Source organism: Theobroma cacao, chromosome 1 (genome assembly GCF_053813885.1).
Source record: "Theobroma cacao isolate CCN51 chromosome 1, ASM5381388v1, whole genome shotgun sequence".
Taxonomy (NCBI): Eukaryota; Viridiplantae; Streptophyta; class Magnoliopsida; order Malvales; family Malvaceae; genus Theobroma; species Theobroma cacao.
Window position 1 is genome coordinate 33783235 of NC_142639.1, and position 17098 is coordinate 33800332.

At 34.6% G+C, this 17098-nt stretch overlaps 2 protein-coding genes and 1 non-coding gene across 8 annotated transcripts; all 3 read right to left on the minus strand.

The window, feature by feature from the left end:
• Positions 1 to 8994: 8994 nt before the first annotated feature.
• On the minus strand, positions 8995 to 10684 carry LOC18613205 (cytochrome P450 94A1-like). The gene has a single exon (XM_007050319.3). It carries the CDS (start codon positions 10620 to 10622, stop codon positions 9108 to 9110), a length of 1515 nt encoding a protein of 504 aa, XP_007050381.2. The 5' UTR covers positions 10623 to 10684; the 3' UTR covers positions 8995 to 9107.
• A 1238-nt stretch (positions 10685 to 11922) lies between these two features.
• On the minus strand, positions 11923 to 17038 carry LOC18613206 (putative myosin-binding protein 4). 6 transcript variants are annotated; one of them, XM_088804855.1, is made up of 4 exons: positions 16704 to 17038; positions 14583 to 15771; positions 12957 to 14495; positions 11923 to 12355 (listed from the first exon to the last, which is right to left on the minus strand). In XM_088804855.1, exons 2-3 carry the CDS (start codon positions 15730 to 15732, stop codon positions 12979 to 12981), a joined length of 2667 nt encoding a protein of 888 aa, XP_088660981.1. In that variant the 5' UTR covers positions 15733 to 15771; positions 16704 to 17038; the 3' UTR covers positions 11923 to 12355; positions 12957 to 12978. The 6 variants fall into 6 exon arrangements, with proteins under 6 accessions (XP_088660981.1, XP_017979634.2, XP_017979631.2 ...); XM_018124145.2 differs by having other exon boundaries at positions 16620 to 17038; XM_018124142.2 differs by having other exon boundaries at positions 14583 to 15834; positions 16620 to 17038.
• On the minus strand, positions 16938 to 17098 carry LOC148764756 (U1 spliceosomal RNA). Its single transcript, XR_016024325.1, has one exon. It is a non-coding gene; the product is annotated as a U1 spliceosomal RNA (small nuclear RNA).

Here is a 17098-nt window from a genome sequence, read left to right on the forward strand (position 1 = left end):
GAGGTATTTGAAAAAAGAGAGAAATAGTTCTTGAGTTCTTGGGTTTCCATTTCTTTTAGATCTAAGAGAATCAATTTAGTTTTTAAAGAAATTATTTTGATTAAAATGAGAGATAAAAAAAAAAGAGCAAAAAGAGTGTCCTAGTTTCTTGAATAGGGTTTAGAGAAATGCCTCTCATTCCTAATAATGCAACTTAGCATCTAGATTTGCAGTTTGGTTTTCCTTTTAGGTTTTTCAACTTAATTAGGCAAGTTTCTTTTTTATATTAATTTTTTCTTTTTATTTTTTTTATCTTTAAAATTTAGAAGTTTATATACTTTATTTAAATTCTCCAATGATGAAATCTTAAGAAAAACTAAAAGTGGCTTCTTAGTAATTTTTAGTTGAGAGAATTTTTTTTAAAATTCTGCCATAAGCGTTTAGAGATTTTGGAAAATTATCAATACCAAATGATTTACATAAACATTTAAATAAAATAAAGAGAAAATAAAAATTATAGAATTAAATAAATAAGTTCTCTAAAGATGAAATCTCACGAAAATTAAAAATGGCTTTTTAAGAATTTTTAGGTATGAGAATTTTCCAAAATTTTAAAATTTTGCTGTGAGTGTTTGGGAGATTTTGGAAAATTTTCAATATCAAGAATTTTGATTTATTTATTTAAAAAAATTAATAAAATAAAATATGTAAGGGAAATAAAACTGAATATTGAACTAGATTTTATGAAGGCTTAAAAGACACATAAGTAATAGGGTACCAATTAAATGGACGTTGTGAAGGTATTAGTACCTTTCTCATATATAAAGGACTTCCAAACCTAATCTATTTTATAGACTGAAACCTATTCTTTTTAATGAACTTAAGTCAAGTCTAAGACCTCATTAGGAAAAATAGACTCATATAGGTGATCAATTGCATCCAAACAAAAAAGATTGATGACGCCTTCTCTTAAGTTGAACTGTTGAGTTTCAAGACTCACAAGTTATGACATATCAATGGTCGCTACTTGTTGTGAAGTGTACATGTCACGACCCGAAACTCCCATCGAGCTCGTGACAACCGTCGCGACGTCCCGATAAGCACTCATTACCCCGAATGTCGATCGAAATCCCGTAAGGCTTAGCATCAACTTCCACATCTCCCCGGTGAGCAACAGTTATTAAATCTCGCATTTCAAGAAATCATAAGTTGTTTCCAACTCAAAACAATAAAATATTATTTTCTAGCTCACAAGGGCATTTTTGTCATTTTTTTTAAATTTCAAAATTCGAAAAAATGTAATATGTAAGTGGAAACACATATTTCATGATTTAAATTAAATTTTGAAGTCTAAAACATTCATTTAAAGTAAAATTATAGCTATTTGAATATAATAAAAACATTAAATAAAATATTTTATTTTCTTAAAACACAATATTTTCAAAGTCTTCCTAAAATAACTTTTGTAGCGTAAAAGTAAAATAAATTTATTCATATAGTAATAAAGATAATTAAAGTATGAAATTTCGTTTACAGTAACACGTGAGCTCCCAACTAACCAAGAAGGTGTAGAGCTACGAACCCTTACTTCCTATGATGCAACTCCGAGATTAATTCTCGTCTTAATCAACTATCAACAAACTGTCCTGAGCCTGAAAAATGGATAGGAAGAGGGGTGAGATTAAATAATCCCAGTGAGTAAATAATTACCGTCAAAAACATCTAAAGCCGAGTAGATGGAGACAATATAAAAACGTTATATCTCAATAATGTTCATAACACAAAATTCGTTTTAATCTATACCAAACAATTTCTTTTCATCAAAATTTCCCGACTTATGAATTTCTTAAACTTGGCCCCTGCCAGAATCATTCTCGCGGGTACCTTCGTCAAGGTATCCCACTGAGACCGCCAAGGCTGTTCAATGACCCATACCCATAAACATGTTTTCACATCTGACACACAACCGTTCCTTGGCGTTGGCTGAGTCTCACTCTCACGTGGTGGCCCGAAAGTGAGGTGCACTCAAATCATACCTCAGGAGATACTTCACCCAACATCTCCCCCCGGAGGTAAGTATATAATTGAGTTATCATGCCCCTTTCATATGCAGTCCACGGAAACCCCCACCACTGCAGTGACCGTTTAATATACCACCAGACTCATAAAATTTCCAGTAGCATAATATGGCGAATAAAATTTAATCCAGTCTACCAAGACCAATCCAAAAATGTTCATATATTTCATGTCAACCCCAAAAATTTAGCCATCATGCTACCATAGTGTCATAAGCCCCAATTTCAATAACATATAAAATCATAAATTTCAACACAGTCTCCATATACTCAATTTTCCCAAAACAATATTTGATTTCAAAACCAGTATAAATCTCACTTTTATTAAAAAACATTTTAATTAGAAAACATAATATTTTATAATTTAAGCTCACCATTCAATAAAAGCATCAAACAAGTATAATAACTCTAGATATTTAAGACGATAAGTTGTCCACTCACAGTTCTAGGAGTCGATGTACTCCTAATCCCAGCCTTCAAGCACAATTTATGTACTTTTACCAATGTAATTTGCTCACCACCTATCCACAATATACAATACATAATTCACCACATCAATGCTTGACCATTATAAAATCAATTCAGGCTCGATGTATATGGATGATATGGTATGCAACCTATCCGACTATCGCTTAAATGCGGTGCTGACCTAATTCTACCTATTACCCGATTAAATCGATATACGCGTTCGTTTAAACTTCAAATTAATTTTTTTCAGTTTCTATACCTCAATTTCACCCAAATTGACTTAATGTCCCTCAGTGTGGTGCAAATTATCAATCCCGATAGTAAATTACGAAAATACCCCTAATGGGAAAAAATTTGTATTTTTCCTCCGAAAATTCCCATTATTTTTCTAGACTCATAATTCATCATTATTCATCATAATTCCTCAAATAAACATCAAGATCATCAGCCAATATTCTCCTAAAAAATTCAGCCAATAATGGTAATGGAGGAAAATAAATTCTTTTCTTGTTGTTTTGTTCCTAAATATACTAAACTAACTTAAAACACTAACATAACTTAAAATCAAATTAATCTAACAAGTTTCTCTCTCCTAACCCATTTTTTCAGAATTGAATTCATCCTCAAATCACATGATTCAACCATGAAAAATGATGGGAAATGCATGAAAATGATAAATCTTAAGCTAAGCTTGAAAAATCATACCTTTAAACACTTGATTCCTTGAAAAATCACACTTTTTCTTTGAATTTTCTCACTCTAGGGTTTGTTCTTATTTCTCTCTCTCTCCTGCTGGTTTTGGCTGACCATCCCAATGAAGAATTCTGAAATTTTCAAGCCTTTTAATAGGCTTAATAAAATATTATTATTTTATTTACCTTTTAAATATTTTATTATTTTTATTTTTTTCTAGCCATCTTTTTGACTTTCTTTTCCTACCACTCAATCCTCTTCACTTATCCATGTCTTCCATGAAATTTCTAGACTTTTCCAAAGTTTTGGTGGAGAAAATTTTTAAAAATTACACTTTTGCCCTTGTAAAGTGAAAAATTATATTTTTACCTCAAAAATTGAAAAATTGCCCATAGACATATTTTTTATCCCTTATACTCATACCATTCTCCAATTTGTCAAATGTGATCTAAATTCTCTCAAAATCTCAAATTTTGTCCGTGATTGAAAAAATTACGATTTTGCCCCTACACTCCAAAAATCACCGTAATTAAATTTTTTCACTTCTAAACCTCAAATCATACTCCAATAAGTCAAATGGACCAAAAAAATATTTTCAAAAAAATTCCCATTTTGTCTCCAAGTGGCAAATGACCATTTTACCTCTAGATAGTAAAAATTCTGGTTTGACTCCAAATTGATCCTCGAACTCGAAATCACTATTTTAAGTCATCCCTGGACCATGAAACTCTTAATTTCACCTTAAAATTTCTATCTGAACTAGTTCGAGGCTTAATCGACTTAATGATACCATTATGGGCAATATCGTCTTTCAGCGATTTTCTCAAACTTCCTAAATATGTAACCATCCTATTGAGCATGTAAATGACGTCGTAATTATTTTATAGAACAAGGTTTGATAGTACATATCAATGGTTGCTGCTTGTAGCTGACTTAGTTAAGCAAGATGAGCATTATAAATATACATGCTCATTTTAATATAGTTAATAACACTTGCCTTTGTCATGCCCACACTACTATAATACCAACTGTCACAACCCACACCAACCTACGAGGCATTGCTCACTTTGATCTGCTAGTCTCATGATTTTATCTCACAAAATATGTCCACAACACTCTGATACCAACTATCATGGTCCACACCAACCTATAAGGCATTGTTCGCTTTGACCCACTAACTTCACAGTTTTATCCCATAAAAAACACATCACAAGTTGAAGATGGTTTGAACCCTTAAATGTTTAGCCTTACTCTAGTGCACAAGTAGTGTAAGATTCATAGCTCCCTGTTAAGACCATGACAATCATCCCTTGATATGCGATTCATGACTCTTCACTAGGACCATGACATCCTCCTCGACGAGGGATTAGATTGATTCTTTATTGAGATCGTGATCACATGCATACTCTTCGATATGGGATTTAATGATTCTCCGTTGAGACCATGACACCTTGCACGTAATATGTTTAGTTGGTACATTAGTTGTCACGACCCGGAACCTCCCTCAGGCCCATGACAATCGCCGCGACGTCCCGATTGACACTCATTATCCGAAATGCCAACCGGAACCCCGCAAGGCTTACATATCAGTTTCTTTCCTTTCCTGTGAGCAATCATTGTTAAATATCGAGTTTTTAGAGAATATATACTATTTTAGATCAAAAACAATCAAAATAAAATTTTCACCACACAGGGGTATTTTGGTCATTTTATTCTCAAAAATTTTGAAACTGGCTAAAACGTAATATACAAGTACAAAACACATAATTCATATTCAAAATGAGTTTAAAAGTCTAAAATCTTCATTTAAAACGAAATTACGGTTATTTGAATATAATAAGAAAATAAAAAAAATATTAAGGAAAATATTCTATTTTTTTATAAAACAATATTTATAGAGTTATACGTGAATAATTTTTATAGCGTAAAAGCTAAATAAATTTATACATACTGAAATACAGTAACCCAAAATATTTAATTTAATTTACAATAACAAGAGGGCCCCCGAATAAACAAAAGTAAAGAGGACTGTGAACCTACGGTTTCGAAAATGCAGATCCAATGGTAGTCCTCGATGAGATCAGCTATCTACAGTCTATACTGAACCTGAAATGGGTGGAAAGGAGTTGGGTGAGATTTTGCAATCCCAATGAGTAAACAGACATTATCATAAATATCTAAAGGCGAGTAAAATGGAGGCAAGTTTAAACAACAAATTTCAACCCATTTCATAATGTTTTCAATTTATTTCTTAAACCATAAAATATTTGTAATTTACCAAAACAATTGTTAAGGCTTATGTCTTTTATTAAAATAAGGCTCAAGCCAAAACTAATCATTGGGGATACCTTGGCCGAGGCATCTAACCGAGTCCACCAAGGGTGTTAAAATATTCACACGTGAAACACATTTTTATTTTTAAAAACCAGCCGTTCCTTGGCGTTGGCCGAGTTACACATTCACGTGGGGGTTCGACGTGAAGTGAGCTCTAATACTACCCCAGGAGTTACCCTCCTCGCCTCTACAACCGGAGTAACTATATAACTGGGTTTACCGTGCCCCTCTAATAGGCAGTCCACGGAAACCCGTCACTGCAGTGACTAACCCACCAATTTTAATAAAATTTTGACAGTATAACGTGGCTTTTATTTATTTATCCAGCCTGCATAGTAAAACAACTTACATAAATTTCCCAATGCATTCACAAAATATAGCCACATATACTCATTTCTCATAAGCCATTCCTAGAAAAATATATATTTTTCAAGTCAATTTGTAGCATCCAATTACTCAATTTCATAATCAATACAATATATTTTTATTTGTCACATTTATTCCTAAAACATCAAAAATCCCGTTTTAATCTCGTTCTCATTTCATAAAATACATAAAGGGCATTTAAAATAAACTCTAGATAATTTACAATAATAATAAGTTTACTCACCGTTTGTACAAACTAAAAGCTTTCTAAGCGCCCCGATCACTACTCGTCGGGTACGACTTCTTTGCCTTTTCCGGAAGACTCTCCTCCTAGACACATTACAAAAATTTACACAATTCATCACATTAATGCTAAATCACTATATAATTAACTTAAATCTTATACTAATGCATGGTATGAAATGCAATAGCCTAAAACGGCTTAAACGCGGTATTAACCTATTTTTGGCACTTTGCTCGATAAATTGCTAACGCGCTCCATTTTAGCTCTAAATCATCCCATTCTCTCTCCAACATTTCTAACCATTAAATATCAGCCAATAACCTTCTAAAAACAACAAAATCAGTTCACTCCCTTCCTTGGAAAATTTAGCCAAAAATGGGACATTAACTCGGTTAATTTTCTACTTTGTTTTTCTATCACGTTTAATCGTTTTTCATCATTTTCTCTTCATTTCCCTTAGAATAAAATCAATTCATCATCATTGTACAGTATTGAGCATCCAACCAAGAGTGGGTATTGTGAAAATTTACTGATTTCTTGCCCAATTTAATTTCTAAACACATTTAACTAACTAAAACTATCAATTTAACTAAAAATCAAAACCTAAAAATTTCAATTTCTCTCCCCTATAATTTCGTCCAGCCCTTGATATCACTTTTTGATCTCTCTCCTCAAGCATGCTAAATGGAAATAAAGGCATAGGAAAGGTAGAAATCAAGCTAAAATCGAAAAATCTTACCTTTAAACGCGTAAACGGTCGAAAACCGCGAATTTCCCTTTGAATTTTCTTGTTTCTCTTTGGTTTTTCTTTTTTTCTTCCTTTCCTCTCTATTTCCTCTCTTGTTCTTCCTTATGGCCGGCCAGCACTTAAAGTTTGGATTTAAATGGGCTGACTTTTCATTAAAATAATATTATATCATTAAAAAAATGCACATGTCACTTTCCCATTGGCCCATTTTTAAAATTTCATCCATTTGTTTCCAAATTTTCACCATACACTTGTCTCATATATTCATAGCTTAGATAAAATTCTCAGACTCATCCAAAGTCTCGGTGGAGTAATTTTTAAAATTTACACTTTTGCCCCCGTAAAAGTCAAAAATTACATTTTTGCCCCAAAAATTGAAAAATTGCCCATAGACATATTTTTCATCCCTTATACTCATACCATTCTCCAATTTGTCAAATTTTATCTAAATTCTCTCAAAATCTCAAATTTTGTCCGTGGGTGACAAAATTACGATTTTGCCCCTACACTCCAAAAATCACCAGAATTAAACTTTTTCACTTCCTATCATTAAATTATACTCCAAATAGTTAATCTTGGTCAAAAATTTCACCCCATGATCAAATTATTATCTTAGGTGGCAAAATGACGATTTTACCCTTGAATATCAAAATTTCTAATTTTATCCCAAATGAACCATCGACTCCAAACAATCATTTTTAGTCATTCCTGGACTATAAAATATTAAATTTCATCATACAATTCCTATTTGAACTAGTTCGAGGTTAAATCAATTTAAGTATACCGTTAGGTACAATATCATGTTTCGTCTATTCTTATGTGCTTTTCTAGCGTAATAACATGTTACTCAATGCATGTATGTCATGACATGTATTTATAGGATCGGGTTTTACATTAGTTGACTTTACTAATTAAGTAAATTTCATTGACCTTCAGGTAAGGAAAAAACAAAGTTCTTCCCAACTTCAATACAACCTTCTTCGTCTAAATCTCACATGTTGGTATTAGGAGGGTGCTAGTATTTTAAGTTTCTTGTTAATTTTGTTCGACAAAGTGTGAATTACCAATTTTAACCCATTATTAATATAAATGTGAAAATGCATATATATTTTTTATTTAAAAAGTCATACTAAAAAGAGATGGAAGCAACAAGATGAGATTAGTCAATTATTTGTTGAGGATGATATGATGTTAAAAATTTTCAAATTCCTTTAAGCAAAAGGTCTCCTTCAGGTTTGCTGGTTTGGCACGATTTTCCTAATGGCAAATTTTCAGTTTATTGTGCTTATATATCATGTTGCGAGAAAAAATTACAAGATTTCCTATACATTATGTTAACTCTCAACAAGATTCATCATTAATTGTAGTTCTTTACCTTTTAATAATTTTTATGAATTATGATGTAAACTCTTAATCTTCGTTTAAAGAATTGACATTTTTTATATAAAATAGAATGTTCTCGTCATGTGAATCTGCCAGTGGGAGAAATCCACGTCTGAGTCATAATGGCATGTGCAAGGCCATATGCAAAAAAGCATCTAATCCCGCAAATCGTCTTAAAAAGGTATTCAACTTCAATAAAAGCTAATAATTAGACAGATAAATATAATATAATATAATTTATTTATAAATTATTATTTTATCCATCAAATAAAATCATATAAAGAGAATTATTTTTCATAATTTTTTTATTTTATATTATTCATAAAGTTTAAAATCCCCGTTAATGTATAATACGATAATTTTTAAATATAAATTAAAAAAAGAAACTCTACTATAAATAACCCTCAGCGCATCTAATTATAATTAAAAAACGTAATAGCACATCTCCTTTTTCGCAACTTAAATATCCACTTTTCCATTACATTAAAAACAGTATGATTAATTAATTATACTCTTTTCCCCTTTACTTTTGTCTTTGAGAGTAGTATAATACTTTTGTATAAAAAAACAATTTTTAGAAAATAAAAATTTTTTTAATTAACTTTAATAAATGATACTAACTTATTTTGCTTATTTGAAATGAATCCTATTCAACCAAGCCGTGTCTACGAATAAAACATATAATCCAACAGTAATCATTGGACTTTACAAATTTAATCAAATATATTAATGTTTGAAAGTAAAATGCCACGTTGACATGAAATAATCATCTAGAACCACGCATCAAGAATTAATATATTCCTTTGACCTCTTTCATCTAATCGAGCTGTCCCCTGTCCTCAACCCTGACTGGGAACCCGCCTTTCATCTTAGAAGTCAGATAAACAAGAAACTCCGGCTGAAACCCATCATCCACCGCGGGCACCACCTTGAACCGCCTTAGAACACCAGCCACCACCCTTTTCATCTGCAAAAAAGCCATCTCCTTCCCCATGCAAATCCTTGGTCCTGCCTGGAACACTGGATAAGTATAAGGATCTCTCCCAACAAAGCTCCACTTCCCTGCCTCATCTCTCTCCAACCATCTCTCTGGCTTAAAGTCTTCCCAATCTGATCCCCATATTTTCTCCATCCTTCCCATCGCGTAAGGATGATACGTCATTAACGTTCCTTTCTTCACCACCGTCCCGTCCGGTAAAACGTCGTCGTCCATTGCCAGTTTGCTATCCGCAGGGACTGGAGGGTACAGTCTCATGCACTCACAAAGAGAAGCATGAGTGTAGACCATCTCTTTAACTTCCTCAAAGACTGGCATGTCCGATTTGTCTTTGATTTCTTTGAGAATTTCTTTTTCAACTTCAGGGTGTTTATACACTAGCCAGAAAAACCATGTCAAAGCCGCGGATGTCGTGTCACGGCCAGCAAGTATGAAGCTGATTACTATATCCGTAACGAAATTCTCGTCTGAATGGCCTGATTGCAAGAACCTTGATAAGAGATCAACGGATTCCAAAGAGGACTTGTCAGCTAGTTCTTGTTTCTTTTCTCTTACAATCTTCTTTGCAAAGTCACGGACTTGAGAGACTGCAATTTTGAGTCTTTTCTCGGAACCAATATTGAAAAATCGCTTGATTTTCCAGGCTATATTATGAAAAGTACGGAACCTCTCGCTACTTAAGTTAGTAGCATCTTCAAAAGCCTCTGCAAACTGTGACTGTGGTAAAGAAGGCAACAAGCAGGCAGGGTCAAATCCGAAAGCTATCTTGCATACGTTATCAAAAGCGAACCTCTGAAGAATCTCTTGCAAGTCAAGCACGGTCTTATCGGAAGCAGCTTCAGAAAACATCGGAATCAAACGGTCATGAAGCTCGGTATCGACAACAGTTTGAACAAACTTACGAAGAGATTTGGTGTTGAACTCGTGGCTAGAAACTTGTCTCTGGAACTTCCAGGACTCCCCATCGACGTTGAAGATGCCGTTGCCAAGAAAATCGAAGAGAACACTTATGGAGAAAGGGCCTTTTTGGTAGTTGTTGAAGTGGGTCTTGAGCATGTGCTGGACGTTGGCAGGGTTTGCAGTCAGGATCTGGCGATGACCAAACAAGTGGTGGAGAGTGAAAGTTGCAGAGGGAGAGCTCTGGAGGATTTGAGTCATCCATTGCATGCGATTGCTTCGATTGGATTTGACGGCTAAATAGGAACCGATTATCGGATAAGACTTGGGAAAAGTGGAGGGAGACGGGGGTGTCGATGGTTTCTTGGATTTGGAGATGATTAAGAAGAAAAACGGGAGAGTGAGGAGAAACAATGAGGTCAATAGCTGAATAAACATTGTAAAAATATTTTTAACTTAACTTGGCAAGGGCTAGGAGGGGTTGACAGTATTCTTAAAATCTTATCTGTTATATATAAGGACGGCCCTAACCGATATGTTGGTCAAAGGTCAGGAAGTTGCTCGAAACTTGGAAGAAAAGAAAAGTGTAAAAGGTTGAAAACAGTGTGAATGCAATATTTCAAAAACAAACTTTGGAATACATGTTATGTGAGGTTACTGAAAGTTAAGTTTTTACGAAGTTCTTTTATTAAAAATAATTAAATTTTAAAAATTTAATTAAAAAATAATAATAATTAAAACTAGTGTTTCGATATGAAATTTGGTAAATACTTACGTCAATTTCATGTCTTTTAGTTTCATTATGGAATTTGGTTTATACTTGAATCATTTTTATAATTTTGTTGGCCGGGGCAATAGATAATATGATAGGACTAGTAATACTACTTTAAAAGGTCGATGAGGCATGACGAAACACCGATGAAAAATCAAGAGAGCTCATTTTATGTAAAAAGTTCTAGACAACGAGAAACGGTCTATAATAGTAGGTTCGGATACAGAAAGAAATGGAACAAGATCCGGCTAGTCAGGGTCAAAAGCAATATCAACCGTTTGAGTAATAGCCTTGGATTCTCCTATGGATTGGACGCTTTCTACTGCAGGAATCACAAATATCAACCAAGCGTTGTTCATTTGTTTTTTATTTTTTTAAAAATAAGAAACAGAGGTTGTTCATTTGTTTGATTTGACTGAAGTTCAATAATTAAAAGTTGAACACAACTTTAAAAAACAAATCATATTTCAGCTAAATAAGTTAGTACTTTTATATTCTTCATATTTAATACTAGTCAACTTTATAAAAAAAAAATTAAAATTTAGAAAGAATTATGGCAAAAGTAAAATGAAATAGTTATTATATAGATAATATCTTTGTAATAACAGCTAGTATAAGTTTCTGCTAAGTGGCTAAATTGCTGGGGCCTTCCTGTTGGACTCTTCGAACCGGCTAAGGGTAAAAGGTTTCAGGCTTCTTTTTTGTTTTCACGTCTCAAAGGCACGTGTGAACAATAGCCTTCATCTCCTTCTAGATGTGTTATTATTATAAAGGCCAGGAAAGGACATTTGGTGTTATAACGTAAGCAAAGTCGTCACCAAACTACCATTATCACCCCGCCCTGAGATTTTCAACTTTTCATAAAACAGGGGAATAGAGGGATTTATTAATTATCTTCTCTTAACTAATCTTTATCATGAAAAAAAAAAAAAAAAAAACAAAGAAAAGGGTATGGCACCAAGTGACTGAAAAACAATAGTAAACTCCTCCAGCTACCTATATTGGGATCCTCTGAATTTACAATTGATGTTGATTGGCTACCGTGAAGCGTGAACAAAGCTTCAAAAAATTGTAAATAAGATTAAAAAAAAAAATTATCAACTTTACAACCTAGTCGCACAGTGCTCCAAAAATACCACAAATGTAACCCCTGCCAACCGATCAAAGAATGAAACCCACCAGGAGAGTAAAGGAACAGGGAAGTAATTGCTTTTACAGTTTTACTCCCATACCTGATCACATGAGGTGGTTCCTAGTTTGTAAAACCTGATCTTTGATAATTCACAATTTCGTGGTAAGCCAAGAGATACTAGTTTGACTCCTGCAATTCTTGTATCAAATTTCAAGCCGAAATACTTCACTTTTGCTTCCAGCTTGTTACCCTCAATCCGGGATGTATCTGGAAATATGTATATTTGTGAATGATAAGCTTTAGGATTTCACCAAAAGGAAAATTGATAAATGCCAAAGAATACAGGATATTACATAATCACTTGCAAGTCTCAGAACAGAGATGGCAAATGTTGTGAACATCTGAAGCACATTCAGACATGATACTACAAACCCTAATTTCTTACAGACGGTAAATAGATACAGATACCTACTTTCACTTCGAGTTATCTGTCAGGCACCTACTTTCACTGCTTCTTATCGTCTATTCTTAGTCAAGCAAAAATCACATTCCACATATTTGGCATTTTTATTTGTTAACCTGATTATATATGCAGATATATTACCATACAACCCTGATTTTTACAGAAGCAAAATAAATGATCAGCTTGAGGTGGAGCAACTCACATGAAACTAAACATACATGCAGCATCATTAATAATCGAGAGACCTAATAGCAATTTCCAGTGACAGTCAATCAAGACATGTAACAAGTTTATACTAGATGTGCAGAATCTCCACCAAGAAGAGACTACTTTTTGGAAGCGATATTTATACGTTAATAGTAAAAGAATTAATTTCAATTGCAACCATATCTTTAGAATGCTTACCTTGCAATGACACGCATAAAGCTCATGAAACAGACATGTTCCTACTCCTTATTCCAAGTTTCCTCAATTCTCGTAAGTGATGAAGTATCTCTTGAATAAAAAGCATCCCCTCATTTCCATTTTGAAGAGAATTTAGAGAATGCTCAAGAAAATTACAATCAGCCTCAAGTGCTTCCAACCTCTCATTAAGGTCTGAAATTTCATTTTCAAGAGCAGCCAAACCAGTTTCTCTACAATCCATAGAATCCTTTTGCCCATTGGAAACCATATGACTATTTCCCTTACTAACAACTTGATCTCTGCTTATTGAAGTATTCAACCTTTCCTGAGAAGGAGCGCTTCCATTAGACACTGATGAAGCTTTTTGCACTGACAAATCATTACCTTCCACCTGACAAGGTACTTGTTTATACTTTTCATCGAGGAACTCTTGTTGATGTTGGCCTCCATCTGCTGCTTCATCAAAGTATTCACCATCAGATATGCATGGCGAATTCCCATGATGAGCAAACCTTTTAAGTTTGCTCTCCAAATTGTGCAGACAATGAGAGATGTACAACTTCTCATCTTCAAATTCCGACCATGCAGCTATGACTGCAAGATTATTATTGACTTCAGAAGCCTCATGAAACATTGTTTTTGAGGGAAATTTTAAATCATCTTTTAGGAAGGAAGTACTTGTATTCTCCACAGAAACATGCTGTTCCTTTAAGTTGATGCTTGCCTCAGGTACTGTCTCTACCAATGTTTCATCTGGGAAGTTTAATCTGTAATATTCAAGCTCTGCTTCCAGATCTTGTAATTCTTTCTCCTTCTCAGCCAGAAGATCATTAGCTTTCTCCAACGCATCTACATCGTATTCTGCTTGCTCTTCCATCATCCTTAGGTACTGCAAGGCCTCCATGTGGAGCGCTGCCTTCTCTTCTTGCAACCTTGTAATCATAGCCATTGCCTGGTTTGCAGCAATTGCAGAAGCACTTCTTTCTTCCTCTAATTCCTTATACAATGCATTCATGCACTTCCTATCATATGCAACTTGCCGCTTCAGCCTATCAACTAGATTTTCACCTTCAATTTCATTGACGCTGCTTCCGTCAAAAGATTCAAGGCCAGCAGATTCACTTCTTTCCATAAAGACTGGGTTCTGATGATTCTGAGCCTCGTCAGGGTTGGATTCATTAGTTCTTTGCAACTCAATACTATGACCTTGTAATCTTGGACTAAAATTGTTCAATGATAAATGAATCCCTTGTCCAGAGGAATTCTGCACAGGCAATGACTTAAGATCTTCATTAACTCCATTACTGCATGTCAGCATAGGTTCTTTCATGACAAACCGAGATGTGTCATTTTCTTCACCACATACAGGTGACTTATGCACAGCACTATCCCCATCAGTTGAATTTACCATGGCAATATCATCTACAACTTGATCAGTTCTCAAACCAGAACCAGTTGATGTGCTTATCAACTTCAAAATTTCATCATTCTTGTTGATAGAAATATTTTCACTATTACTTGCTTCAAAAACATTTGCCACTGCCAATGGTTTCAGATATTAAGTCATATAAGAATAAGACCAATACACACACACATACAAGAGAGAGAAAGAGAGAGAGAGCTTACATTTTTCTGACGATGCTTCAAGAGGAACTTCAGTAACATCAACTGATAGGGGAGCATCAACTAGAGAAATAAGATCAGACAGTAACGAAGCACTGAAGCTTGGAACTTCCACAACACAGGATGATGGAGAACTATCATCTAGAGAAATAAGCTCAGGCATTACAGGAGGATTGGCTTTCTGATCAGCCACCTGCTCTTTACGCTCACAGACATCATTCTCACCAGGGACATCTGAAGCCAGACATCTAACATCATGTGGTTCATTAGCATCAGGCTGTTTTATTGTAGCCAAAACATTGTATAGTCTTTTAGCTGGAGCTTCAGGAGCAGAAAGAACTACAGATTCATTCCTATTCTCATTTATATCACAAACTATAGTATTGCCATTCTCATCATCAGAAATAGGAACCTCAGACTCTGATCCAGAAGTGATTTCCAGCTCAGTGTATCCTACATGAGACAAGGGATCAAATCCAGTTTTTCCAAGAAGATGAGATGCTGCTGGTGAAGAAAACTTATCCCTTATCTTCTTCAAGCCATTTCGACGGCTTAAGCGACGTGGCAAAGGAATATTTGGCTTTGCAACCACAATACCTGGTGATTTTAGGGAGAGTAATCTTTGGGCATTTGCTCTTGGAATCAAAGGTTTATTACAACATAGACACAACCTTGTGACTTTAGAAGCAGGAGTAAGATCCTGGTTGAAATATGAGCTCTGGGAACTACAATTTCCACAACCTGTAAGATCAAACCCCAATTTTCCTAGAAAGAGCCTCTGCCTATCTGAGTTGGATTTGTTTTCCTCAATGTGTGATGAGAGACAAATCTCGCACATACCTTGGCCATCAACAAGCTTGCCATGAATGTTGCAGGAAATCAACGATGATATCTCTGATCTATGATTGCCGCAGAGTAGATTCCGATAAGATCCAGGTTTTTCATTTCCGAAAATATGATCAAGCCGAGAGCACAAAATGCAAGGTATTTGCAATTCACAGTAATGTGCAAATCTTGTCAGCAGGTAAGATAACACAGCATCAATTAACAGCAAAAAGATCAGGAGCCATTCACAAGCAGCAGTCCTTAAAACTGTTGTAAACCCCTTCAAGTTCCTTTGTACTTTGGGAGGAGAGGTACCATTTGTAGCCATTTCCACAACAACTGCTCTAGGATCCCATAAGTTTCAGAACTGGATGAATACCAAAAAGCCTTAATTGATGCATAAAGTAGTTCCTAACCTTGCAATACAAAGCTGATAATCCCATCCCCAATTCAATAAGGTAAGCTTCCATTACACGGTTAAATGAAACAATCAATCAAGTCAGCAATAGCCCACATGAAAAATAAATAAATGCAGAGCTAAGCGAACTTTTTAGGCTACCAAAAATGCATAAGGTATTAAAATTGACAGAAACGCGTGCCCAAACTCACACGCACAAAGACCATCACCAAGATGGTGTTCTTCTTTTTAACTCATTGGACACGAAGAAAGATAACAATAACAAACAGAAGCCATTTTTAAAATGTAAGAAATTGCAACCAGAGCAAACCCTCTTGCACGCTAGCAATCAAGTGAAATTCTTAAAATCCTTTGAATGGTTCAAAAAATAATCATACTCAAAGGAAGAAATAAAAATGGAGAATTTCTTAATAACAAATAATTAAAGAGGACCTGTCGACAGTTTAGAATTCAATCAGATAGGAAACTGTAACCAACCCAACTATGCAGTGTAATGATTGGGATCAACCAACAATGATAGGCTGACAGCTTTTCAATTAAATTGAAATTAAGGACCAAGGACCTAACCCATTCATGTAATAAAAAAAACCCACATGAAATGAAAGAGAATCCAATCATCAGATCCGTAGACACAGCCAAAACATGACCGTAAAAAGCCCTATAATCGATCACCAAATATTAAGAACAAATTCACAAATGCCATTCCAAATATTGGGTTCATGTTGAAAACTTGAATTCAATACAAAAACACATGCGCATTTGATTTAAACGAGACTAGAAGAAAAAGAATAACTTACGGTGAATTGAGATGAACGATGATTAAGAAGAAGAAGAAGAAAAAAAGGAAAATGGAAAGTACTTTGTCCGGGAAAAGGACTGACCGTTGAAACCAATTGTTGTGATTTGTTTGCTTCCCAAATAAAGGGTAGCTTTAACATTTTACGTTTTGGTTTCACTATAATAAGCTTTCGCACAAATCATACTCCTTTTCATTTTTTTGCCTTCTTTTACTCTATTGATTATACAGAGAGATGCTAAATATTTTTAACATCAAAGTGAAATTATCTTATTAAGATGAAGAGACCACAATAAGAAACTTCGGATTTCTAGATTCGACAGGGGGCGCGCGAACGAAGGCCCCCGCTGCCACAAATTGTGACGTACACTCTCCCACTTAGGGAGATGTTAAGCTGGCGAACCCACCAAGTGCAATGTGGGCCGCCAACCTAGGCCACGGGCCTTCTTCATCGCCTATACGCCCCGTCCTGGCAAGTGA

Coding starts and splice junctions, on each gene's coding strand:
- LOC18613206 (XM_088804855.1), bottom strand. CDS start 15,732: ATGGCTACAAATGGTACCTCTCCTCCCAAAGTACAAAGGAACTTGAAG. Junction 14,496..14,582: donor TGAAGCATCGTCAGAAAAAT/GTAAGCTCTCTC, acceptor AACCATTGGCAG/TGGCAAATGTTTTTGAAGCA.
- LOC18613205 (XM_007050319.3), bottom strand. CDS start 10,622: ATGTTTATTCAGCTATTGACCTCATTGTTTCTCCTCACTCTCCCGTTT.